At 39.2% G+C, this 21,170-nt stretch overlaps 1 protein-coding gene across 3 annotated transcripts in view; it reads left to right on the top strand.

Annotated features, from left to right (window-relative positions):
• zfyve16 (zinc finger, FYVE domain containing 16) overlaps positions 1-20,878 on the top strand; it is a 43,214-nt gene extending 22,336 nt beyond the window's left edge. For 2 of the 3 annotated variants that reach the window (XM_082541435.1, XM_082541434.1), the window contains 14 exons: positions 639-815; positions 905-1,044; positions 6,608-6,824; positions 6,976-7,098; positions 7,792-7,947; positions 8,038-8,262; positions 8,667-8,749; positions 9,103-9,207; positions 10,780-10,930; positions 11,048-11,128; positions 11,216-11,378; positions 11,525-11,630; positions 11,769-11,945; positions 14,887-20,878. In XM_082541435.1, the coding sequence (XP_082397561.1) occupies positions 639-815; positions 905-1,044; positions 6,608-6,824; positions 6,976-7,098; positions 7,792-7,947; positions 8,038-8,262; positions 8,667-8,749; positions 9,103-9,207; positions 10,780-10,930; positions 11,048-11,128; positions 11,216-11,378; positions 11,525-11,630; positions 11,769-11,945; positions 14,887-15,063 (2,081 nt within the window). In that variant the 3' untranslated portion in view covers positions 15,064-20,878. The remainder of the gene's footprint in view (positions 1-638; positions 816-904; positions 1,045-6,607; positions 6,825-6,975; positions 7,099-7,791; positions 7,948-8,037; positions 8,263-8,666; positions 8,750-9,102; positions 9,208-10,779; positions 10,931-11,047; positions 11,129-11,215; positions 11,379-11,524; positions 11,631-11,768; positions 11,946-14,886) is intronic. The other variant, XR_014277918.1, reaches the window with a different exon arrangement.
• The last annotated feature ends 292 nt before the right edge of the window (positions 20,879-21,170 follow it).

Genomic DNA, 21,170 nt, shown 5'->3' with positions numbered 1-21,170 from the left:
CTTTGTTCTCCACCATTTGCACTTTCTAAACACAACTTATTAATTACAGGAAAATTATTCACAATCTTGTAGCCATTGCAGTAGACATGCCCCCCCTTTTATCTTCTGTATGCTTTTTTTAAATCTTGTTTTAATTTTTGTAACAACCATTAATTAATTGTAGATTAATTGTAGATTATTTTTTTTAAAGCAAAAAGCAATATCCTGGTTCTTCGTAGCAGGGGACAAATTTAGGCTGAGTGGGCCTTATAGGCCTCAGTCACACAGACCTGTAAACTGGGCCACTTGGGAAAAATGTATGGATTGCATTCAAAATAAAAGTTGTGCCTTACTACTAAAACCAGCATGTTTCTTCAAAAGGCACAGCCTTTAATTACTTCTCCAGAAATACAATAAACTTTAATAACGAAAAATCATTTGACCACTGAAGTTTAGTTTACTCTAAAGAGGACTTGAAAATCTAAATAAAACCTCAGATTAGATTGCCACCATTTCACAGACATTCAGACATTCATATTCAAGAAACTAGTCTCTACATCTAAATGAGTCGGGTAACTAGCTTTTTAGACTCGAGTTAACACCTTTAAAAAAAAATTAAAAAAAATGAACATGCTTCTAACAGCATCCTTCTGTTGTAGCCCAGGCTCTGGAACGGATGATGAGTCCTACAGGTCCTAGCCCAAACCCAAATGTCCCATCTGAATACTGCAGCACAATCCCCCCTTTACAGCAGGCCCGTGCTGCTGGTACTCTAAACTCCCCACCACCTACTGTCATGGTGCCTGTGTCTGTTCTTAAACACCCAAGCAATGACGGTAAGGTTATTCTTACACAGTCTGCTTTACCTTTCACTTGTTTTCCTTAACTGTACCCCTGAAGACACTTCCTTTTTCTGTGTTATTAGGTTGTCCTCGTGAGCAAAAGCGCGTGTGGTTTGCTGATGGTATCTTACCCAATGGAGAGGTGGCAGACACCGCCAAGCTGTCTGTGATGAGCCGCAGGAGCTCCCAAGAGTTCAGTGGTGCCACCCCAGATGAGACAACAGTAATGCAATCATCCTCATAGCTCATCTATCAGGATTCCACCTTTTTAGAACTTTATAACCAGGGGTGACCATACAGTAAGTGGTCCGCAGGTGCGCATTCACTGTCAAAATAAAAGATGCGCACCAGACAAGAAGTTGCAACGCGCGTTTGCGTACATATAAAAGGCACTGTTTTTGTCCGCTAGAGTGGGATTTTCATTGCATATTCTGAACCACATCTCTGTGCGTCCATCATTTGTTTGAAGCCAGCTCACCACCTGCAACCACTTTTCCGAGAATACGTGCTTCTTTTGCGGTTTGGACTCCTTTGGACATTTCTTTGGAGATGGAGGAACACCAATGTAATTGCTTAAAGGAGCTTGCTTCTTCAACATCTTTAAGAGTTCTGAACAAATGTCTGTCCTCCTCCAGAAAATCCTATGTACCCAAACACACGTTGCAACTTCTTATCTGGTGCGCGTCTTTTATTTTGACTGTGAACCCGCACCTGCAGACCACTTACGTACACCCCGGTTTATAACTCAACAAATGGCTCAAATTACTGATCCCTTGTTTTGGTATAAATACATTGTAAATACCTACACTCATTTAATAGCCAGTATTAAAGTCAACATGCCCATCTGTCTTGAAAGTTCAGTCACTACTGACCAACTAGTCCCGGCTAACTTGGGTTTCTCATTCTGTGGTCCCACAGACTCCGCTCCTATGGTGTTATTTTTGTGCCACTATTCTGAGTGCACGTAAAAAAAATTTGAGCACAAGTAAAAAAAAGTTTGCAGGTGCAAGTGTTGTATTTTGAGGAGAAATTTATTTTGAGCGAAGAAAAGCTGAATTTGAGCGAACAAAATTCATTGCTGTGTGCAAAAAATGTATTTCAGTGTTTGCTATTATCCATACACACACACACACACACACACACAATAGCAGCCCCTCTCGCTCAGTTTTTGTATTTGCGCTCGCTCGCAATTTTTTTTTCTGCTCTTACTCTTGACGAAGGCGGTCGCACTTTTCTCCTCTCCTCCTCTCCCTTAGCTTCCCTGCTTAGCCTCTTATGTCCTAGTCTAGTCTCGTGGTTTTTTGTATTACTTTTCCCTGGAACACTCTCTCACGGTCTGTTCTCTAAAACCTAAAAGAGGAATTATGGATTTGATCAACTGGTCCCTGAATGCAATTGACACCCCTTTCTCAACGAGAAGTTTGGGCTTGGGTGAGCCTGAGTGCTGAAGATATTTACCTATACGGAACCATGGTAACAGGGTTCTTGCTGATCGGAGCTGGCTTGGTCCTGACTTATTGAAGAATTAAGAAAGCGGAACCGGCTGTTCAAACCCCCACAAGGCTGCCCGCTGGGATTGAAACAATGGGAGAGGCGTGAGTTTCTCAAAATGGACTCATTGAGTGCAGCACGGATAAGATCTTGGAAAGGCTTACGGCTGCCGTGAATACTCAGAATAAGATCTCTGAGTGCAGACTGGATTACATCTTAGAACGGCTCGCTCGGAATAACATCTCTGAGCACAAATTGGATGACATCTTGGGGAGGCTCACTGTGGTCGTTAGTTCTCAGAATCGGCTCTTTGAGAACAAGAATGACAACATCACAGAGCGCAAGTTTGATAACATCATGGCAAAGCTCACGGTTCTCCAACAGGAGATTGAGAGACCAGTGTTGGACTGTTAGAACTGCTTTGAAATTCATATGAGCTGTTCGCACTAAAGTAAAAAGCACCATCACTTCATGCGGATACCCTTTCGTCACCAGCTGCGGTCGCAAGGCTGGAGCCGAACAAGAACACCCTGATAACGACTGTGTTTAGTCTGTTCCTTCCCATTCCATGCAAGGCCACCTGGGTTGGCTGGAAGACTGTTTACTTAGCCTAGCAGGGCGAAGGACACTGTCTCAGCTGAACTCTGGACACGCACACACATACATACATATACACCGATATGCACACACTCATCCCCCCTCCCTTTCCAAACGCCTTCGATGTTGTGCTGTGGACATTTATGTGCTTTTTTGTTCTCATGCTGTCCTCCCAGGAGCCCAGCATGAATAGAGGTCTCTTTTTTTCCTCTTGTACTTTCCCATTGTAGTGTATATTTCAGTGTTTTTTTTTTCTGTAACGCTACCGATCTCCGACCTGTATCCCCATGTGATGTCTGTGTTGTGTGTGTAAGGGGGGGGGTCCTATTTCACTGCAGGGCAACCTGCACGTGGCGAATAAAGCCTTGATTGATTTGATTGTTGCTCACGCTCTCAACATTTCTGCCCGTGCGCGTTCAACTCTTTGTGTACGCCGTTATATTTGTGCCACAAAACCAGCCAATCACAGACTTGGATGCAAAAATATCTGATTGGCTGTTCTGGTCTCCAATCAGCTCGAAATGATGAAATGCAATATCCCAGAATCCATTTCGTCCAAAACTCAAACGAGGCAGTGGCGGAAGAACACAGAGTGGCGGAGTTTGAAATCATCAAGACATCACATATTTCAATAATGCTCTAACGTTTTCGGAGATGCCTGTTACCCACCAGCTGACCGTGTAGCTGGACTGGCCATTGGGCATACCGGGCATTTGCCCGGTGGGCTGATGGTGTTTTTTCATTTTTATGTTTGTTTATTTTTGTAACGGTATAAACAATGAAAGGTGGTGGATTAGCCAATTGGTCATGATCAACTCTGGGCTGGCCCAATTACAATACATCCGTATTGAGAGGAAAAGGAATGCAATTAGTACCGTACTTCTATGGGCTCAAAATATGGTCATAAATATTTTGTACTTGTAAATCGGTTTTGTACTTGTAAATCAGGATTTGTGTGTGTGTGTGTGTGTGTGTGTGTGTGTGTAAAAAACGATTTGTGCGTGCGTAAAAACGATTTGTGCGTGCGTATAAAAGATTTGTGCGTGCGTAAAAAAAGATTTGTATGCGTAAAAAAGATTTGTGCGTGCATAAAAAAGATTTGTGCGTGCGTAAAAAAGATTTGCGCGTGCGTAAAAAAGATTTGCGCGTGCGTAAAAAAGATTTGCGTGTGCGTAAAAAAGATTTGTGTGTGGACTTAGCCAAAAAAAAACCCCTGCAAGTTACAACTACGAATTTTGACCCTATTTTTCTTCCTTTCACATTGGTGAATGTCATGTCAATCACAAATGTAACAATCCAATCAGAGAACAGATGGGTTTGGCTGTCGGAGGGGCGCTTTTTTTTGAACTGCAGGTCTTTGAAGGGAATAAATGCCCTTTTACATGCCAACCCAGCGTTTTCCTTCATCACCACGAAGGACAACAGTCTGTGGTCGTCCGAGTTTGGTGATTTTTGTGTCACAGGACTACGTGTTTAATAGAGGGACTTCCACAGCCTTTTCAACAGCGCTGCGGACGCGGGGGGGGGGGGGGGGGGGGCGGCAGTGTTTTGGAAATGACAGTCTTCATTACAAAGCTTTCTTCGTTATGAATTAGCATACATGTTTTTATTGAACATTTGAAGAACTAGCAAAAAAAAAGCCACAAACTCTTGTAGTTCACATAAAGTCAGAGATAAAAACGACAAGGAACAGGTGCATCTAGTACAGGTAGAGCTGCTGCAAAAACCCACAGAGCCCAGCAGCCAGCGTAACAAATTCTGGATCCTTTGCTTTTAGTTAGCAATTAGCATTAACTAATCCTAAAGTAATAATGGTATTTCTAACCACTGACATACCACAACTTTATCCTTTCAACTGCTGCTGAAAGTAAGGGGACCTAACTGCTATCGGATATTTATATAGAGATTACTCTTCAAGGACCTGCAGTTCAAAAAAATGCCCCTCCGACGGCCAAACCCATCTGTTCTCTGATTGGATTGTTTAATTTGTGATTGACATGACATTGACCAATCAGCTTAAAGGAAGAAAAATAGGGTCAAAATTCGTACTTGTAACTTGCAGGGGTTTTTTTTTTTGGGCTAAGTCCACACACAAATCTTTTTTACACACGCACAAATCTTTTTTACGCACGCACAAATCTTTTTTACGCACGCACAAATCTTTTTTACAAGTACAAAACCGATTTACAAGTACAAAATATTTATGACCACATTTTGAGCCCATAAACTTCAGCTAGAATGAAAAAAGACAAAGCTGGAGTTATTCTGTCTTTACGTTGCACAGCTGCCTCTTCTCCCATCATTCTCTCTCCCTCCCTCTCCTGTGGCTACTTCAATCATAAAACCGATCAATGATCAGCTGTCTCTCTTGTTTGTTTATCTCCCACTTTGCGCCAGAAACAGGAAACCAGCGGATGTTGTGCTAAACAACAACAGCACGTTCAAGCTTGATAAGCTGTTGTTAGAATTTATTTAAAATTAATTTCTAGTATCAGCTGATGTTTGCTGGAGCCACAGCTGTAAAACTGCTGGTCATGGTATCGGTTTGGAAACATGAAGGTGATACAAATCATACATATATACCAACAAGACGGTGTACATCACTGTCACAACAGCGTTTGTTTTAGTTCAAAGGCTTTATGGTTTTTCCTATAATACCTGGTGGTGTAGTCGGCCGATTTTTTTGTCAGTTGAGCTTTACATATTATGTTTAACCCGAGTGACCACCCGGTCAGCTGGTGGGTAACAGGCATCTCCGAAAACGCTAGAGCATTATGGAAATATGTGATGTCTTGATGAATCGAGCAGGTATTTGAAGTTTACACAGCACCATTATCGCATGAAAATATCTTAAAAGTTTATTTCGTGACCCATAAAGAGAAATATTTCAAACTCCGCCACTCTGTGTTCCTCTGCCACTGCCTCGTTTGAGTTTTGGACTAAATGGATTCTGGGATATTGCATTTCGTCATTTCGAGCTGATTGGAGACCAAAACAGTCAATCAGATATTTTTGCATCCAAGTCTATGATTGGCTGGTTTTGTGGCACAAATATAACGGCGTACACAAAGAGTTGAACGCTCACGGGCAGAAATGTTGAGAATGCGAGCAACACGTTGAGAGCGCGAGCAACACGTTGAGAGCGCGAGCAACACGTTGAGAGCAGTGGATTTCAGTGTTCAGCAAACACTGAAATACATTTTTTGCACGCAGCAATGAATTTTGTTCGCTCAAATTCAGCTTTTCTTCGCTCAAAATAAATTTCTTCTCAAAATGCAACACTTGCACCTGCAAACTTTTTTTCACTTGCGCTCAAATTTTTTTTACATGCGCTCAGAATAGTGGCACAAAAATAACGGCATACACTCCCAGTGTATTGAACTGCAGCTAAGGTCGCTGGCCCTTCTACTCCATATATCCATGTCAATTATCAGGGCCAGAGGTCCTAGAAACTCTTTCATAAATTGAAAACAAGTGCTGCCAGCTGCTGTCCAACATGGACAAGTTGACGTTCATACACATGATGAGAAACTCTTGAGAAGCAGCTGATTTATGTGCTTCTTGGCAACCTGGCATTTTCTAGTACTGCTACACTAAAATAGACAATTAGATAGACAATAAATAGAAATAAAAAAAAATGGACAATAAAAATTAGTCCATTGACGATGGTATTACATGAAATGACATTCTTATTTCAGCCTGGCTTACCTGGGGCAGAGACCGGAGTTAACAGTGCATCTTCCCCTGAGGCTGCTGTGGCAGCAGAGGTAGCTTGCCGCCCAGTGTCTGGACCCTGGGATTTCGCGTTGCTTTGTGGAATTGGTTCTTCAGTGAACAGGTTTCCCAGTCTGCTGCCAGACAATGAAGACGAGCTGCCTCCACTGCTCATTGCCACTGGAGAGGACGAAGGAGGAGGTGTGTTTTAGACATGAATCTCTTGGTTTATTTTTGCACATCTGGACATCTTATGTCTTTCTGTTGTGCTTGGATCAGAGTGAAATGTAAGTCTCACACTGGCTTTTATGCGAAATGCTTTAATAATCGCTCTGCTGTGTTTTCTGTTTAGATGTTTTAGTTGAGGAGAATCCTGCTCCATGTCAGATTCTGCACTTACTAGAAGAAGGCGGACCCCGTCCTCTGACATTCATTCTTAATGCCAACCTGCTAGTCAATGTCAAACTGGTGACATGTAAGTGAAATATGAATGAACAAATATGGAATTATGTAGTACACTAAAAAGTGTGAAATAACTCAAAACATGTTTTATGTTTTAGATTATTCAAAATAGTCATCCTTTGCTTTGATTACTGTTTTGCACAGTCATGGCATTCTCTCCATGAGCTTCATGAGGTAGTCACCTGAAATGGTTTTATGCAGTCTTGGAGTTCCCAGAGATGCTCAGCACTTGCTGGCCCTTTTCCCTTCACTCTGTGGTCCATCTCATCCCAAACCATCTCCATTGGGTTCAGATCAGGTGACTGTGGAGGCCAAATGAACCTGACAAGGCACACCTTTGAAGTGAAAACCATTTCAGGTGACTACATCATGAAGCTCATTGAGAGAAGACCGAGGATTGGCAGCGCTATCAACAAAGCAAAGTGTGGCTATTCTCAGGAATGTAAAATATAAAACATATTTAGAGTTATTTATCTTTTTTAAATTATTTTTTTTGCTACATAATTCCAGATATCTTCCGTCATATATTTGATGTCTTTAGTATGTATCTACAATGTAGCAAACAGTAGAAATAAAGAAAAAAACATTAAACAAGAATGTGTGTCCAAACTTTTGACTGGTAGTGTATCTCATATTTCCTCTTTCAAATTTTGTGAATCCTCACATGCCTTCCAATGTATTAACTCTTGTGTGTTTTATCTTCCAGACTCTGGCAGGGAATGCTGGTGTTTTGGCTCTAATGGGCTGCAGGCTCTGGGACAGAAAGAGTTAGTATTTCTGTTGGAGTGTTTGCCTCAAGAAAAAACTCTTCCCAAAGACCTCTTTACCATATATCTCAGCATTTTCCAGGATGCCCAAAAAGGTAATACCTGCCTTCAGCCTGCCTTTGCAACTTTTAATAACTACACCTTTAGCTTATAAAGGATAACATAATCATTATCTTGTGTTACAGGGAGGTTTGTGGAGGAGCTGGATAATGTGACTTTTACAAGTAGTTTCTTGGGCAGTAAGGATCATGCTGGGATGGTATTCTTCTCTCCCACCTGCCAGTCTCTAGACGGCCTCACTCTCCCTTCACAGCCATTCTTGTTTGGCCTGCTCATTCAGAAACTGGAGGTGCCCTGGGCCAAAGTCTTTCCACTGAGACTGCTTTTGCGTCTTGGAGCTGAATACAACTGTATGTAAATCTTTGTTGCTCATGACAACACTGAGTGTTATTTCATATTAAAACATAGTAATCTTAAACTTTGATTTGTTGAAAATGAAAAAAAAAACCTGCTCTTCTGAAACCTTATGGTTATTAGTTTATTATTATTATTGTTAAAATGATTAGTTTCAGCAGTTTGCTGAGTAAATAAAAATACCCCAGTTCCACCTTCTCATTTGTAAAGAGCTTATTTTACCAAAAGCAGTCACACTAACACATTTTATATCGTAAGGTAAACCCCTCTACAAGTTAAATTACTAAACCATTGTAAATTACTGTCTGTAAGCATATAGGCTGTTCTAGGAGAAAGACACAGGGACAAGTGATACATATTGTGCTTTTATGGTTTATTTACATATGTTTTTGTTTTTCAGCGTATCCCACCACACTGATAAGTATCCGTTTTCGGCAGTCAGTGTATCGAGAGACAGGACACACCATTATGAATTTATTGGCTGTAAGTAGTGCAAAATAAGATTTTGCAATAAAGAAAATAAGATTTATTTATAATTGAGAAGCTTGGCAAAATTTTGTTAGAGCTAAAACTACACATAATTCTTAACTCCACTCAAGCCACATTTTAAGTAATGCAGATTTCATGGGTGTCTGGCAGAGTAGTTTTTGATTTTGATGATTGACAGTTTAAAATTAATTTGTTTTATACTGGGCTTTTGGTGAAAGGTTTTTGAACATAAATGTTATTAGGACAACAGTCATAGACACTTTTTTGATGCTGATTATTGGCAGACTTGAAAAAAATTGATTAGAACACTTTGATGAGTTCAGATTCTATAAACTGTTCTCATCCAGGATCTAAGGAACTACCAGTATAGCCTGTCAGTGGTGGAGGGCCTGAGGATCCACATGGAGATGGGCCACAGCTACATTGATATTCCCAAAAGTAGCTTCAGTGAGGTAAGAGTTCCTTTAATTTTGTAAAATAAACTTGTTCAGATTCTGGTTAGGATTTAGATAAACATTGATAATGCTTGAATATGTCATTTGTCACAGTTGCAACTAAAAAAAGAATAACTTCTCAGGTGTTTTAGTGCCCAAGCTTCATGTACTTGGTTTCAGTAGATGTTGACTTCTTTATTTACAAGTGCTTTGGGTTAATTTTTTGGTAATCAAACTACAAACAACCCCCAAAATTTCTGTAACTTCTAGAAACATATTGGTTTAGAAATTAGGTTTTTGTGGTCGTCCTCTAACTCCCTTCAAAGGATAACTGAAAAGGGTACAAAGTAGATTAAATCAGTTGAATGATCAGTACAATATGTTTTTCTTTACTTTCTTTCGTAAATTGTCCTGCCACATGTTGAGAAATTGTCTTGTACAAACAAGTCAAAGCTACTTAGTTTCATATAGTTGTATCGTGGTGTTTTAGGGCCATCATTGGCAAATAAAAATACGTTTTGGAGGCTGAATATAGAGGTAGCATTTAGAGAAAAAAAACCCTAATAAACCCTTGATAAATTATCTATTAAAGAGTGTGTAGTAAGATCTGTCTTGAATGAACAACCAGAAAATGATTCCCTTGTCGTTTTAAAATTCTCTTTACAACATAAAACCGAAGTCCTCTTATGCGCCCCAGATAGACATATACCCAGTATAATAAATGCTCTTGGTCCTCTTTCAACGTTTGTAAAACCATCTGTCAGGAACTTGGGGATTATCCTTGATCCTGCTCTTACGTTAGATAGTCATGTTAAATCTCTTGTTTGGTCTTGCTTTTATCATTTAAGAAATATTTCTAAATTGAGCTCTATAATATCCTATACCGAACTGGAGATTGTTATTCATGCTTTTATCTCTTCACGACTGGACTATTGCAATTCCCTGTTTACTTGTCTAAACAAAGGTTCTTTGGAGCGTCTGCAGATCGTTCAGAATGCTGCAGCAAGACTTTTGACGAAAGCTTCTAAATATTCACATATAACACCGTTGCTTATGCAGTTACATTGGCTTCCTGTCGAATTTAGAGTCCATTTTAAGATTTTGGTTTTAACTTTTAAGGCTCTTCAACATCAAGCACCACCATATATTATTGAACTTTTACAGCCCTATGCCCTTAGTAGGTCTCTGAGGTCGAGTAGTCAGGGCCTACTTGTCATTCAGTATACGAGATTGAAAACTAGGGGTGATAGAGCTTTTGCTACTGTGGCCGCCAGACTGTGGAATTCCCTTCCTCAGGACTTACGATCCGCTGATTCATTGATTACTTTTAAAAAACAGCTAAAAACACATCTTTTTAAAATTGCTTTTTGCTAACTTTGTTTGTATTTTGTCTTTTTAATCTGTTATATCTTGTAAAGCACTTTGTGATCTCTATCTAGAAATGTGCTATATAAATAAAATTTTACTTACTTACTTACTTACTTAGGCCAAAATCAAACAATGTATGTATGTAAAAATAATAAGTAAATAAAGCAAAAGTTGGCACACAGCAGTGTTGTACAGAAATGTATATTTTTCTGTATTTTTCAGGTGCAGAAGGTGATAAATGCATCCAATGAACATGTCATCAGCATTGGAGCAAGATTCAGCTCGGAGGCCGACTCTCACCTGGTCTGTTACCAGAATGAGGAGGGAAATTACCAAACCCAGGCCAACAGCATGCCTGGGAAGTCTCGGACAGGTGAGTGTCTTTAGAAATGTTCCATACTCCTCTATTTTTGAAAAATAAAACATTAGAGGCAAGCATTTTGTTGTACCATGCATATATGAACTTCTGGGGGTTTGTGTTTTGTTACAGTCACTGGGGCCAGTTTTGTGGTGTTCAATGGAGCACTTAAAGCCTCCTCAGGTTTCATTGCGAAGTCCAGCATTGTAGAAGGTACTGTGACTGGTTGTTGGCTCTGAAATACTTATGTCCATTCTGTTATTGCTGGGCCAGACTAGTCAATTGTTTTGTTTTTACCAGATGGGTTGATGGTGCAAATCCCTCCAGAGACCATGGAATCTCTTCGCTCTGCCCTCAGGGAGCAGACAAACTTCCACATACCCTGTGGCAAGATTAATGATGAGCAGGTCAGAGAGAATGTGACTGTCCGCTGGGTGGAGTGGAATCCACCTGTCAACACAGGGTAACTGCACGCAATGATTTACTCCATGTGTGTATGTGTTTGCCAATGCCAGTATTTGATCATATTTTAACTAAAACACGATGCAGTTTAAATCTCTGGGAAAACAGTACTTTCTACTGTGACCCTGTGAATTTGTATTCCTGCAGCAAAACTAGTGGAGTTGATGGAAGATCCCTAGATGGAGTGTGTAGTGTGAGGATGCAACAAGACACTGAGTTTGAATCAGACAATCGGCTGATTACATGCACTGAGGTAAATTTTCCTTTTTTCACATCAAATTGTTTGCTCCTATCTGACACCTTCTGTGAACTGAATGAGGTTTCCATTCTGAGTTCTAAAGCCATCTAAAAGTTGTGATGTGTGCATGACCTGAACTGTATTTCTGTTCAGGTATTCTACCAGCTGAAGTCTCCAGACTGCAACCTGGCATCTGTCTTATCGTCCTGCAGTGTTTTTCAGAAGGAAATAGCGTTGGCAACCTGCAGTGCTCTCACTCCTCACCTCGCCGTTCTCACTTCCAGCGGAATCAACTCACTCTCACTGTGTGTCTCGACACAGGCTGACATGGTAAACAAGCAGTGATTCAGGTTAATATTGTAAAACCTTTTTAAGACGCAGAGTGGTCTTACAAGGTATTTGAAAATGCAGATGCAACAATAGTGATGTATTAATGATGACTGACTGTATTTAAAAATCACACACTAGTATCACCACTCTAATGGTCATTTTTGAATTCTCTTGGTCAGTTATGGTTACAGACTTTCTCACCACCTTCATATGCTTGTGTTTTGAGTTTAACCATATGTGTGTGTGTGTGTGTGTGTGTGTGTGTGCGTGTGTGTGTATATGTATTAGGGGTGCAACGATATTCGTATCGATATTGAACCGTTCGATACAGTGCTTTCGGTTCGGTACGCATATGTATTGAACAATACAAAATTTGTAATTTATTTTATCAACTTTCCTTCTGACAATGGTGTCTGTGTTGAGTGCTCAGTGAATCTGCGTTCGACTACTCCGCCTAGGCTGCACTGTCGAGCGCAGATCCACTGAGCGCTCAACGCAGAGAGCATCTTCAGAAGGAAGAGCGCAGGGCAAGCTAGCGAGAAATGGTAAATGGCCTGTATTTATATAGCGCTTTACTAGTCCCTAAGGACCCCAAAGCGCTTTACATATCCAGTCATCCACCCATTCACGCACACATTCACACACTGGTGATGGCAAGCTACATTGTAGCCACAGCCACCCTGGGGCGCACTGACAGAGGCGAGGCTGCCGGACACTGGCGCCACCGGGCCCTCTGACCACCACCAGAGAAAGAAGTTAAGCTCTGGTTGCAAGCTCTGGTTCTCTCCTCCTGCTACCCCCCCAAAAACCCATCTCCATAGAGACTGTGTCAGCTCCCAAACAGACAAAAAACTAACTAAAAACCAGCAACAAACAACTTAAACATAAACAATTACAAAGAAAGAACAATAAAGTATCCACATCTGAACCAAAGAGTAAAACAGTGAAATGTGGATTATTAAATATTAGGTCTCTCTCCTCCAAGTCTCTGTTAGTACATGACTTAATAATTGATCAACAAATTGATTTACTCTGCCTTACAGAAACCTGGTTGCAGCAGGATGATTATGTTAGTTTAAATGAATCAACACCCCCGAGTCATTCTAACTACCAGAAACCTCGAAGCACAGGCCGAGGGGGCGGTGTGGCAGCAATTTTTCACACCAGCCTGTTAATCAACGAAAGACCAAGACAGACTTTTAATTCATTTGAAAGCCTGATGCTTAACATTCTCCACCCCAGCTGTGAAACTCAGAAACCAGTCTTACTTGTTATCATCTATCGTCCACCTGGGCCTTACACAGAGTTTCTGTCTGATTTCTCAGACTTTATATCTAATTTAGTTCTGAGCTCAGATAAAATAATTATTGTGGGTGATTTTAACATCCATGTAGATGCTAAAAATGACAGCCTCAACATGGCATTTAATCTGTTATTAGACTCAATTGGCTTCTCTCAAAATGTAAAAGAACCCACCCACCACTTTAATCACACTCTAGATCTTGTTTTAACATATGGCATAGAAACTGAACATTTAACAGTGTTTCCTAAAAACCCTCTCCTGTCTGATCATTTCCTGATAACATTTACATTTACAATAATTGATTACACAGCGGTGGAGAGTAGACTTTATCAAAGTAGATGTCTTTCTGAAAGCGCTGTAACTAAGTTTAAGAATATAATCCACCCACTGTTATCATCTTCAATGCCCTGTACCAACACAGAGCAGAGCAGCTATCTGAACGCTACCCCAACAGAGGTCGATTATCTTGTTAATAATTTCACCTCCTCACTACGTACGACTCTGGATACTGTAGCTCCTGTGAAAACTAAGGTCTCTAATCAGAAGTACCTGACTCCGTGGTATAATTCTCAAACACGTAGCCTAAAGCAGATGACTCGTAATCTGGAGAGGAAATGGCGTGTCACAAATTTAGAGGATCATCATTTAGCCTGGAGAAAAAGTTTGCTGCTTTATAAGAAAGCCCTCCGCAAAGCCAGAACATCTTACTATTCATCACTGATTGAAGAAAATAAGAACAACCCCAGGTTTCTCTTCAGCACTGTAGCCAGGCTGACAAAAAGTCAGAGCTCTTTTGAGCCAACCATCCCTTTAACGTTAACTAGTAATGACTTCATGAACTTCTTCACAAATAAAATTTTTATCATTAGAGAAAAAATTACCAGTAATCATCCCACAGATGTAATATTATCTACAGCTACTCTTAGTACCATTGATGTTAAGTTAGACTCTTTTTCTCCAATTGATCTTTCTGAGTTAACTTCAATAATTACTTCCTCCAAACCTTCAACGTGTCTTTTAGACCCCATTCCTACAAAACTGCTCAAAGAAGTCCTGCCATTAATTAATTCTTCGATCTTAAATATGATCAACCTATCTCTAATAATCGGCTATGTACCACAGGCCTTCAAGCTGGCTGTAGTTAAACCTTTACTCAAAAAGCCATCTCTAGACCCAGCAGTCTTAGCTAATTATAGGCCAATCTGATATGTTTAATATGCTGCTGAGAATATAGCCCAGAAGAAGCGTATAGTATAGCTTTCATTTTGGAAAGAGCCATTTCTCTGTAATAAACTCTTTTCCAAAGATGAGTGATTTCTCGATCAGATAGATTAATTTTTTTATTATTATTTCGTTGTTTCAGCAGCATTAAATTTAAAAACTGTACTTTTGAGATAAAATAGATATTTATAATTTTAATAAATGACAAATTAAAAAAGCATGAACATTTTTTTGTTTCGAAAAAAGTATCGAACCGAACCGAACCGTGCATTTTGTGTATCGTTGCACCCCTAATAGGTTTTGGGAAGTTTTTTGACCACAGTAATTGTGAAGTGAACATCTGGTATTGTGACAGCCCTATTTTATTGTGTTTAGCACTTAAAGCCTTTTGAATATTTCTTTACTGTTTTTTCTCAGGTGGAGTACCAGGCTGGCTCCAAAGGCAGTCTTCTCCCACAGCGCTACATGAATGAGATGGACAGCGCTCTAATCCCTGTCATCCATGGGGAGAGTGCAAGTGTGCCACAGACTGCCATGGACATGGAGTTCATGTTCTATATCACACATGCCATTGAATGTGCATGTAGACCATGACACACTCAAAGTTTTGGAGGCAAAAAAACAAAAACATAGCTGCAGCTTCAGGCAGGATGCTTGTTCCCAGCTGGAGCAGCAGCCACCCACACAGGAAGAAAAACATTTCCACCCTGAGGTTTGTGATTTAGAGGGATCAATGATTGGATGATGGTCTTCTGTTAAGAAGCCATTGTACTTTTGAGTGTTTCATGTTCACCAAAGCTGCTTTAATACAAGAAGCCAAACACTAAACAAGAAATATGACAACATGACCAAAAGCAACCAAACTATTCAAAGCGCTTTCCTCTGCTCTGCCTTCCAGACTCCCTGCTGGCCTCCGTCAGTGTGGAGTACCTCAGTGAATGTTTCCTACAGACACTATGGAAATGGCTCTCATTATTTTTACATTAAAAGTAGGGACATTAATGAGCGTAGACATGTGATCAGGTGCTACTATAGAGCTACTTGACATACATAGTTGACTTGTTCTAAATGCAGACATCACAGGGCTCACTTTCTCTCAAGGTACTATGCTCTCATTTGACATGATGGTTGTGATGATACTGCACAAGAAAACAATGGGCCTTCTGCAGGAAACCTTTTTGTAACTATGTCCTGGGGCTGGGCTGATGAATGATATTTGATTGAAATTCCAAGTTTGCCTTTTAATGATAATTTATAAAAACTAAACCAAACTTCATTACAGTGCACTGCTCTAAAGGACACCTATCCACGTGCCCAGAGTTTCTCCCGGTTTAACTCAACTCAAGCTAAGAAAAGTAGAGTGTTTGATCAACAAGGTCTATCTACAGGGAGGATTAACAATCGCCAATTGCTCAGGGTCTGTTTTTTTTTTTTTTTTTTTTTTTTTCCCCCTCAATTGAGTCTGCTTTCTGCAACAAGTAACAGTTGGATAGCAGAGGCTTCAGCTCTCTTCCACTCACAATGTAACTGCTATGCAGGTCTCTTGGTGCACACACATCCACTGCTGCTCCCTGCCCCGTTTGCAGCAACAATCTCCCAACCAGCATGGCATGGACCAGTGATGCTAATTTTAGCTTTATGTTAAAAACAACTCCCAATTATTTCCCAGCTGCCTACTAAAACACTCTGGTACTCTCACGACTCTCCCCTTTTTTCATTTATTTATTTGTTTTTCATTTAAATTATATTTGACATATAATTTATATGTTAAATTATATGGCAAATATAATTGACATATAATTGTTAACTGTTAACAATTATTGAGTTTTTACATAATGCTTAAGTGTGTTCATTTTGTGTGACAGAATCACTGGTTTAATTGACATCTAGACCTGTCATGCTTTGTTACTTGTTCTGCTTTATTTATTGTCAGTTAAGTGTTACACAACAACTAATCATTGATGCACAACAACCTAACAAGCTGACAGTGAATAACGTGTACAAGTTACCAATCTTATATTCGCCAATAAAATGTCAGACTTTAAAGAAAAACGACAGCCATTATGACAAAAAATCCAATGAAGATGTATCCAAGTCAAAGAAACACATTCCAATGTGGATAAAAGCAGAGACTGTGCACTACATTAAACGACAGGTCTAGAATATACATGAATTTCATACGACAAAAGTGCAGGATGCAACTCATTCAGGGGAGGCAGTCTCACCAGTGTAAACGGTTAGCTCAACTGAGCTGCCCAGATGTTTGGCTAGCTCAGTGTCTAGATGACACTTCGTAATACTCTCAGCTGAAAGCATCTGAAAAACATTTCTCTGAGCCCTGATTGTACAACAGCAGCAATAATCAAGGATTTATTTATTCTGTCAATTATAATTCGTAATTATAAGGCCACACTTTCCTTACAGGCAATGAGAGTGATGGAAACAAACCTGTGGGAGTGAGTCTTTCCTGCATGAGGCCCAGTGTGTGTGTCAGTAACATGGCTGAAGTTTGCGTCTGGAACTTTACAAATGTTTTTTTTTATTCCTAAAAAGTGAACATATGACAGGTATATTTTGGCAGGATTAAGAGTGTTGACCTACTGACCTTGATGAAACTACAGAACTATTTGGATAATAGTATTACAACTGGTGGAGGTGAGGGGTTAAAATATTCTCTTGTAGTTGAATATGTCTTTCTTGGTGAGTAGCTGACGTTAAAGCTGCTCATTACTGAGCTTGCAGGTGTAGCTCTTCTCAGAGCTTTAGTTTCTGTTTCCATCATCCTGCTGGCACAAAATTGATCCAATAGTATGTTTGTCTTAAAATCTTTCCGTTATTATTTGATCATCCATCTTCACACTGAGGTTTCATTTCACACTGAGATCTTACAAAAGAAAAGATGATGTCAATCCCGACAGTTTTTATTTCTCAGAAGGAGGTGTAAATTTAACAAAGAGGATGCTATATTAATTGTACACACTCTGCTTCTGGATGAAAATGTCCAGTCAGGGGAGTTAAAACAAAAAAATCCCTCCTGTTTTTCACAGAGATGCTCTTTCAGTGTTGATGACTTCTTGCCAGATCAAACACAAAATACTAATGATTATTTTCTCCTTTAAGATGTTTTACGTTATCTGCTTCAGTCTCAGTTAAATGTTGTTTTTGCACAGCTAATGAGAACTCTTTCATTCAGTTCATCTCACAACTTTTACTAGTTATTTAAAAAAATGAAGATGATTCTTTCAGATGAGAAGATTGATTACACTATTATCAAGTCACGAACACAGATTGTATATAAGCAATGGAATTGGCCATAGTAATGTCACCAGTTATGTGGGACTGAAGGTGCCTGTTTTCATTGTGAGCATTGTAGTGTTTTTGAATTGGATGTGAAGCGTGATGGATGGATCAGACTGAAACTATTGCTATTCAGTCTGGTCGCCTCCTGTTGGCCATTTATAGAAATTCAGAGTTAAAGCTCTTCCACATTGGCTCCACTTTACAAGCCCAGAGGCTACCTCTATCTTTTATATAGTCTATGTTCACGAATTAGCTTAGCTTAGTTCAGTGTGATTGGTAGAAACGGGTGAAACTGTGTAGCCTGGCCTCATTCAGCCTTCAAGAACCATCAAAGCTTACAAATTATTCTGTATATTTTGTTTGATGTTTAGAAAGAAGGATGAAAACCACTGGAGTTAATTGAGTTAATTGGTGGTTGGTTTTTAGGCTGTTTACATGGATAGAGCAGCTAATTGTCTTTACCAGCTAACATCAGACTTAAGGGCTGCCATTGACTGACACATTCAGTGACAGGTAACAATAGCAGTGACACACTCAAAAGTATTGTCACCTTAATTCTGTGCTGACTATAAGATGCTGAAACAACTGGTTATTTTGTTCTAATGAAGACTTTGGTTTCTGTTGCAGAAAAGGCAGAACAATAACATTTTAATTATCAGCCAAATTATTATTTTTAAGTGTTGTTATTGGCCCAACTTTTCAGAGCTAATTCTCTATTGACCATTTCTTTTAAGATAAATAATTCCTATGCTTGGTCTCAATTTCGTTCATAATATTAGTTCACTTCATGTAGTACTAAAACTACTACTACATGCTGACTTGTCTAGTGTGTAAGTTTGGACTGATTAATTCTCAAATGGACATGTCACGTTCTGCTCTTAAATGAAATGACATTCTGAATGTTGGACTCAGGTTGTCCCGCGATTTACTGCATGTTCTAAACTTGTTCTGCCTTTTACCACCCATATGGACAATTTGCTGTCTGCTGCTGTTAGCTAGTAAGCTAGCAAAGCCACTATCATCAGTGCTGATGATTACAGCCTCCTGCTGGCTGAACCTTGTTTGGTGGTCCTTTTCTATCATTCAAGTAGCGAAGAACTGAGACACGACGGTGGTTTCCAGTCTAAATTCAAGTCTCATCTAGCAGCTTTGTGGCTTTAGTTTAAAATTAACACACAAATATAAGAGTGGTATCAATCTTCTCATCCAGGTTTTGTGCAGAAGGACAAAAAAAGCTAATTTCCTCAGTTTATTGATTGGAGTAGGAGCTGTTTTATACTGGGTTCATATTTTAGCATTATTTAATGTCTCTATAACAGCTTTAGGCACTTTATAAATATCAGTGTGCTGATGTGTTAGAAAAAAAAGGTTTGGTTTGACAGATGCCCGAAGGCAATCTGTCAAACCAAACCTTTTTTTTTTTTTTTTTTTGGTAATGATATTTCTGGATCCAAACTGGCAGTTATCTCTTATGAGTCGGAATAATAAATGCTCCTGAAACTCAGAGTACACAGAGGTTATGTCCCTGTAAAATGCATTCACTTTTGTGTCCACTGTTTGTAGCAGTGTTTTGCAGCCTCCATTTGTCTAAAGCTAGGTCTGAGTTTGTTTGTTTTGTTTTGTTTTTTAGGGCAAAGTGCATTGTGTCGCATCTCATCTCACTTTTCAGTTAGGACTTTTTTTCCAAATGTATAGGTGATATCCTGTATACATAGAGATTGTATCAAACCTTGTGCATTTTTTAAATATTAAAAGTTATTTTTGAAATGTTGGTATATAAGAAAAAAAAGTTAATATTTTTGATAGAAGGTTGGCTACATTAATTCTGCAGTTTGTGTAGCAAGCTGTTTGAGAGGAGAAACAAATCAAGAAATGAATTAATTGTTAGAAGGTGGAAATATCTAATCTCAAAACACATGAAGCGCTTTCGTTTGACATGAATGTTTTTGGTAAAAATCTGAATACTGAGCTTAGTTATGAACTCTTCTGCAAGTCGTGCTCTAATTCTTAGCAACAACTGCGTTATTATGAATACTCGTGTAAAGACTTGTAAACCTCCAGGTTGATTGCAGTCTTCTAGATGTATGAAGGTTTATACAGTTTTTTTTAATCACTGAAATCTGTGAGTTGTTGATTAACTTCTCCATGTGAGATATGTTTATTAAACACTAGAAAGGTCAACTGCCGTAACTGACTGTGTTGATATTTAGCCATGCATGCAATGACTGAATGTTAAATTGGGAGGCTTTCTAGCTTCAGTAGAAATCTCTCACCCTTTGGAGAGGCCGTGATCTATTGCCTGAAAACTGCATTTATGTACACCTAATCTGCAGATGATATTTTCTGCTAACATAAAAGGTTGTCCAAAGATTTAAATTGGCTATAAATCTGACCTGTAAAAAACCTATGCAAACGAAATGTGTTCAGTGGACTGAATAAGCTGAGTCTGAATCTGTATTTATATTGAATCTGTATTTAAGGTCCTTTACTAAACACCAACCACACTTTAATCAGGAGCTCACAAAGACTTACTATTTTCCACCTAAAGCCGCTTTTGTTCTTTATGGTGGATTATCTAAAGTTGTTATTATTACCATTACCACCATTATCATCATTATTATTATTGTTGTTGTTATTGAGTAGTTTGAAAAAGGAAAAATGTGAGTTTTGATTCTGATGTAGAAAGCGGGTATGAGGGGAAATTGTGCCGTTTATACTGCCGTGCAAACATCTCTGAAACGTACGGCAGTGGTTTATGTAAAACTTATTGAATTTTACAAAGTCCACCTTTTTTCCCCTCCATTACAAAATGGACATGTTCTCCTTCCACAGTCCAAAGCCTAATAGCTTTGGATTTTGGGACGAGAACATGTCCATTTTGAGAAATATTTTGGGAGGGATATTATTCAAATTTCTTTCTCTCTCGTTAAAACAACCTTCCACTGTGTGAAAATGAGAAGTATTGATTGATTTTATGTAAGTTTTTGTAAATCATCCATTTATTCATAAGACCAGCTTTACTTTTTGAGGACCCTGCGGTCTGCATCCTAACCAGTTTCTGAATAGCCTGTGTATTTAAAGAATAAAAGAATTTTATGAAAAAACAAAACTCAACCTGCCTGTTATCTTTCTGAAAGTTAAAAAAAAAAAAATAATAAAATATTTAACTGGAGTTTCCACTTGCTTCACAGAGTCAGGCCCACAGACTCGCCACTGTTGTATGCTGCACAGCCAGGCCCTGATCATATGCTGGGGATGTATATATGTAAAAGTTTTCCAATGTACACTGCTGCATGTCTATACAAAGCTCTAAAATTCAAAGCCCCAATATTAAAGTGAACTCCAAAGTTAATGGGGATTTGGTGTAACTTAATTAGCAATGGTGTGATAAGTGAGCACTT

Source organism: Aulonocara stuartgranti (genome assembly GCF_965226115.1).
Source record: "Aulonocara stuartgranti genome assembly, chromosome: 7".
In the NCBI taxonomy this organism is placed as follows: domain Eukaryota; kingdom Metazoa; phylum Chordata; class Actinopteri; order Cichliformes; family Cichlidae; genus Aulonocara; species Aulonocara stuartgranti.
The sequence above is the reverse complement of the archived record's forward strand: the minus strand, read 5'-3'. Positions and strand labels throughout refer to the sequence as shown.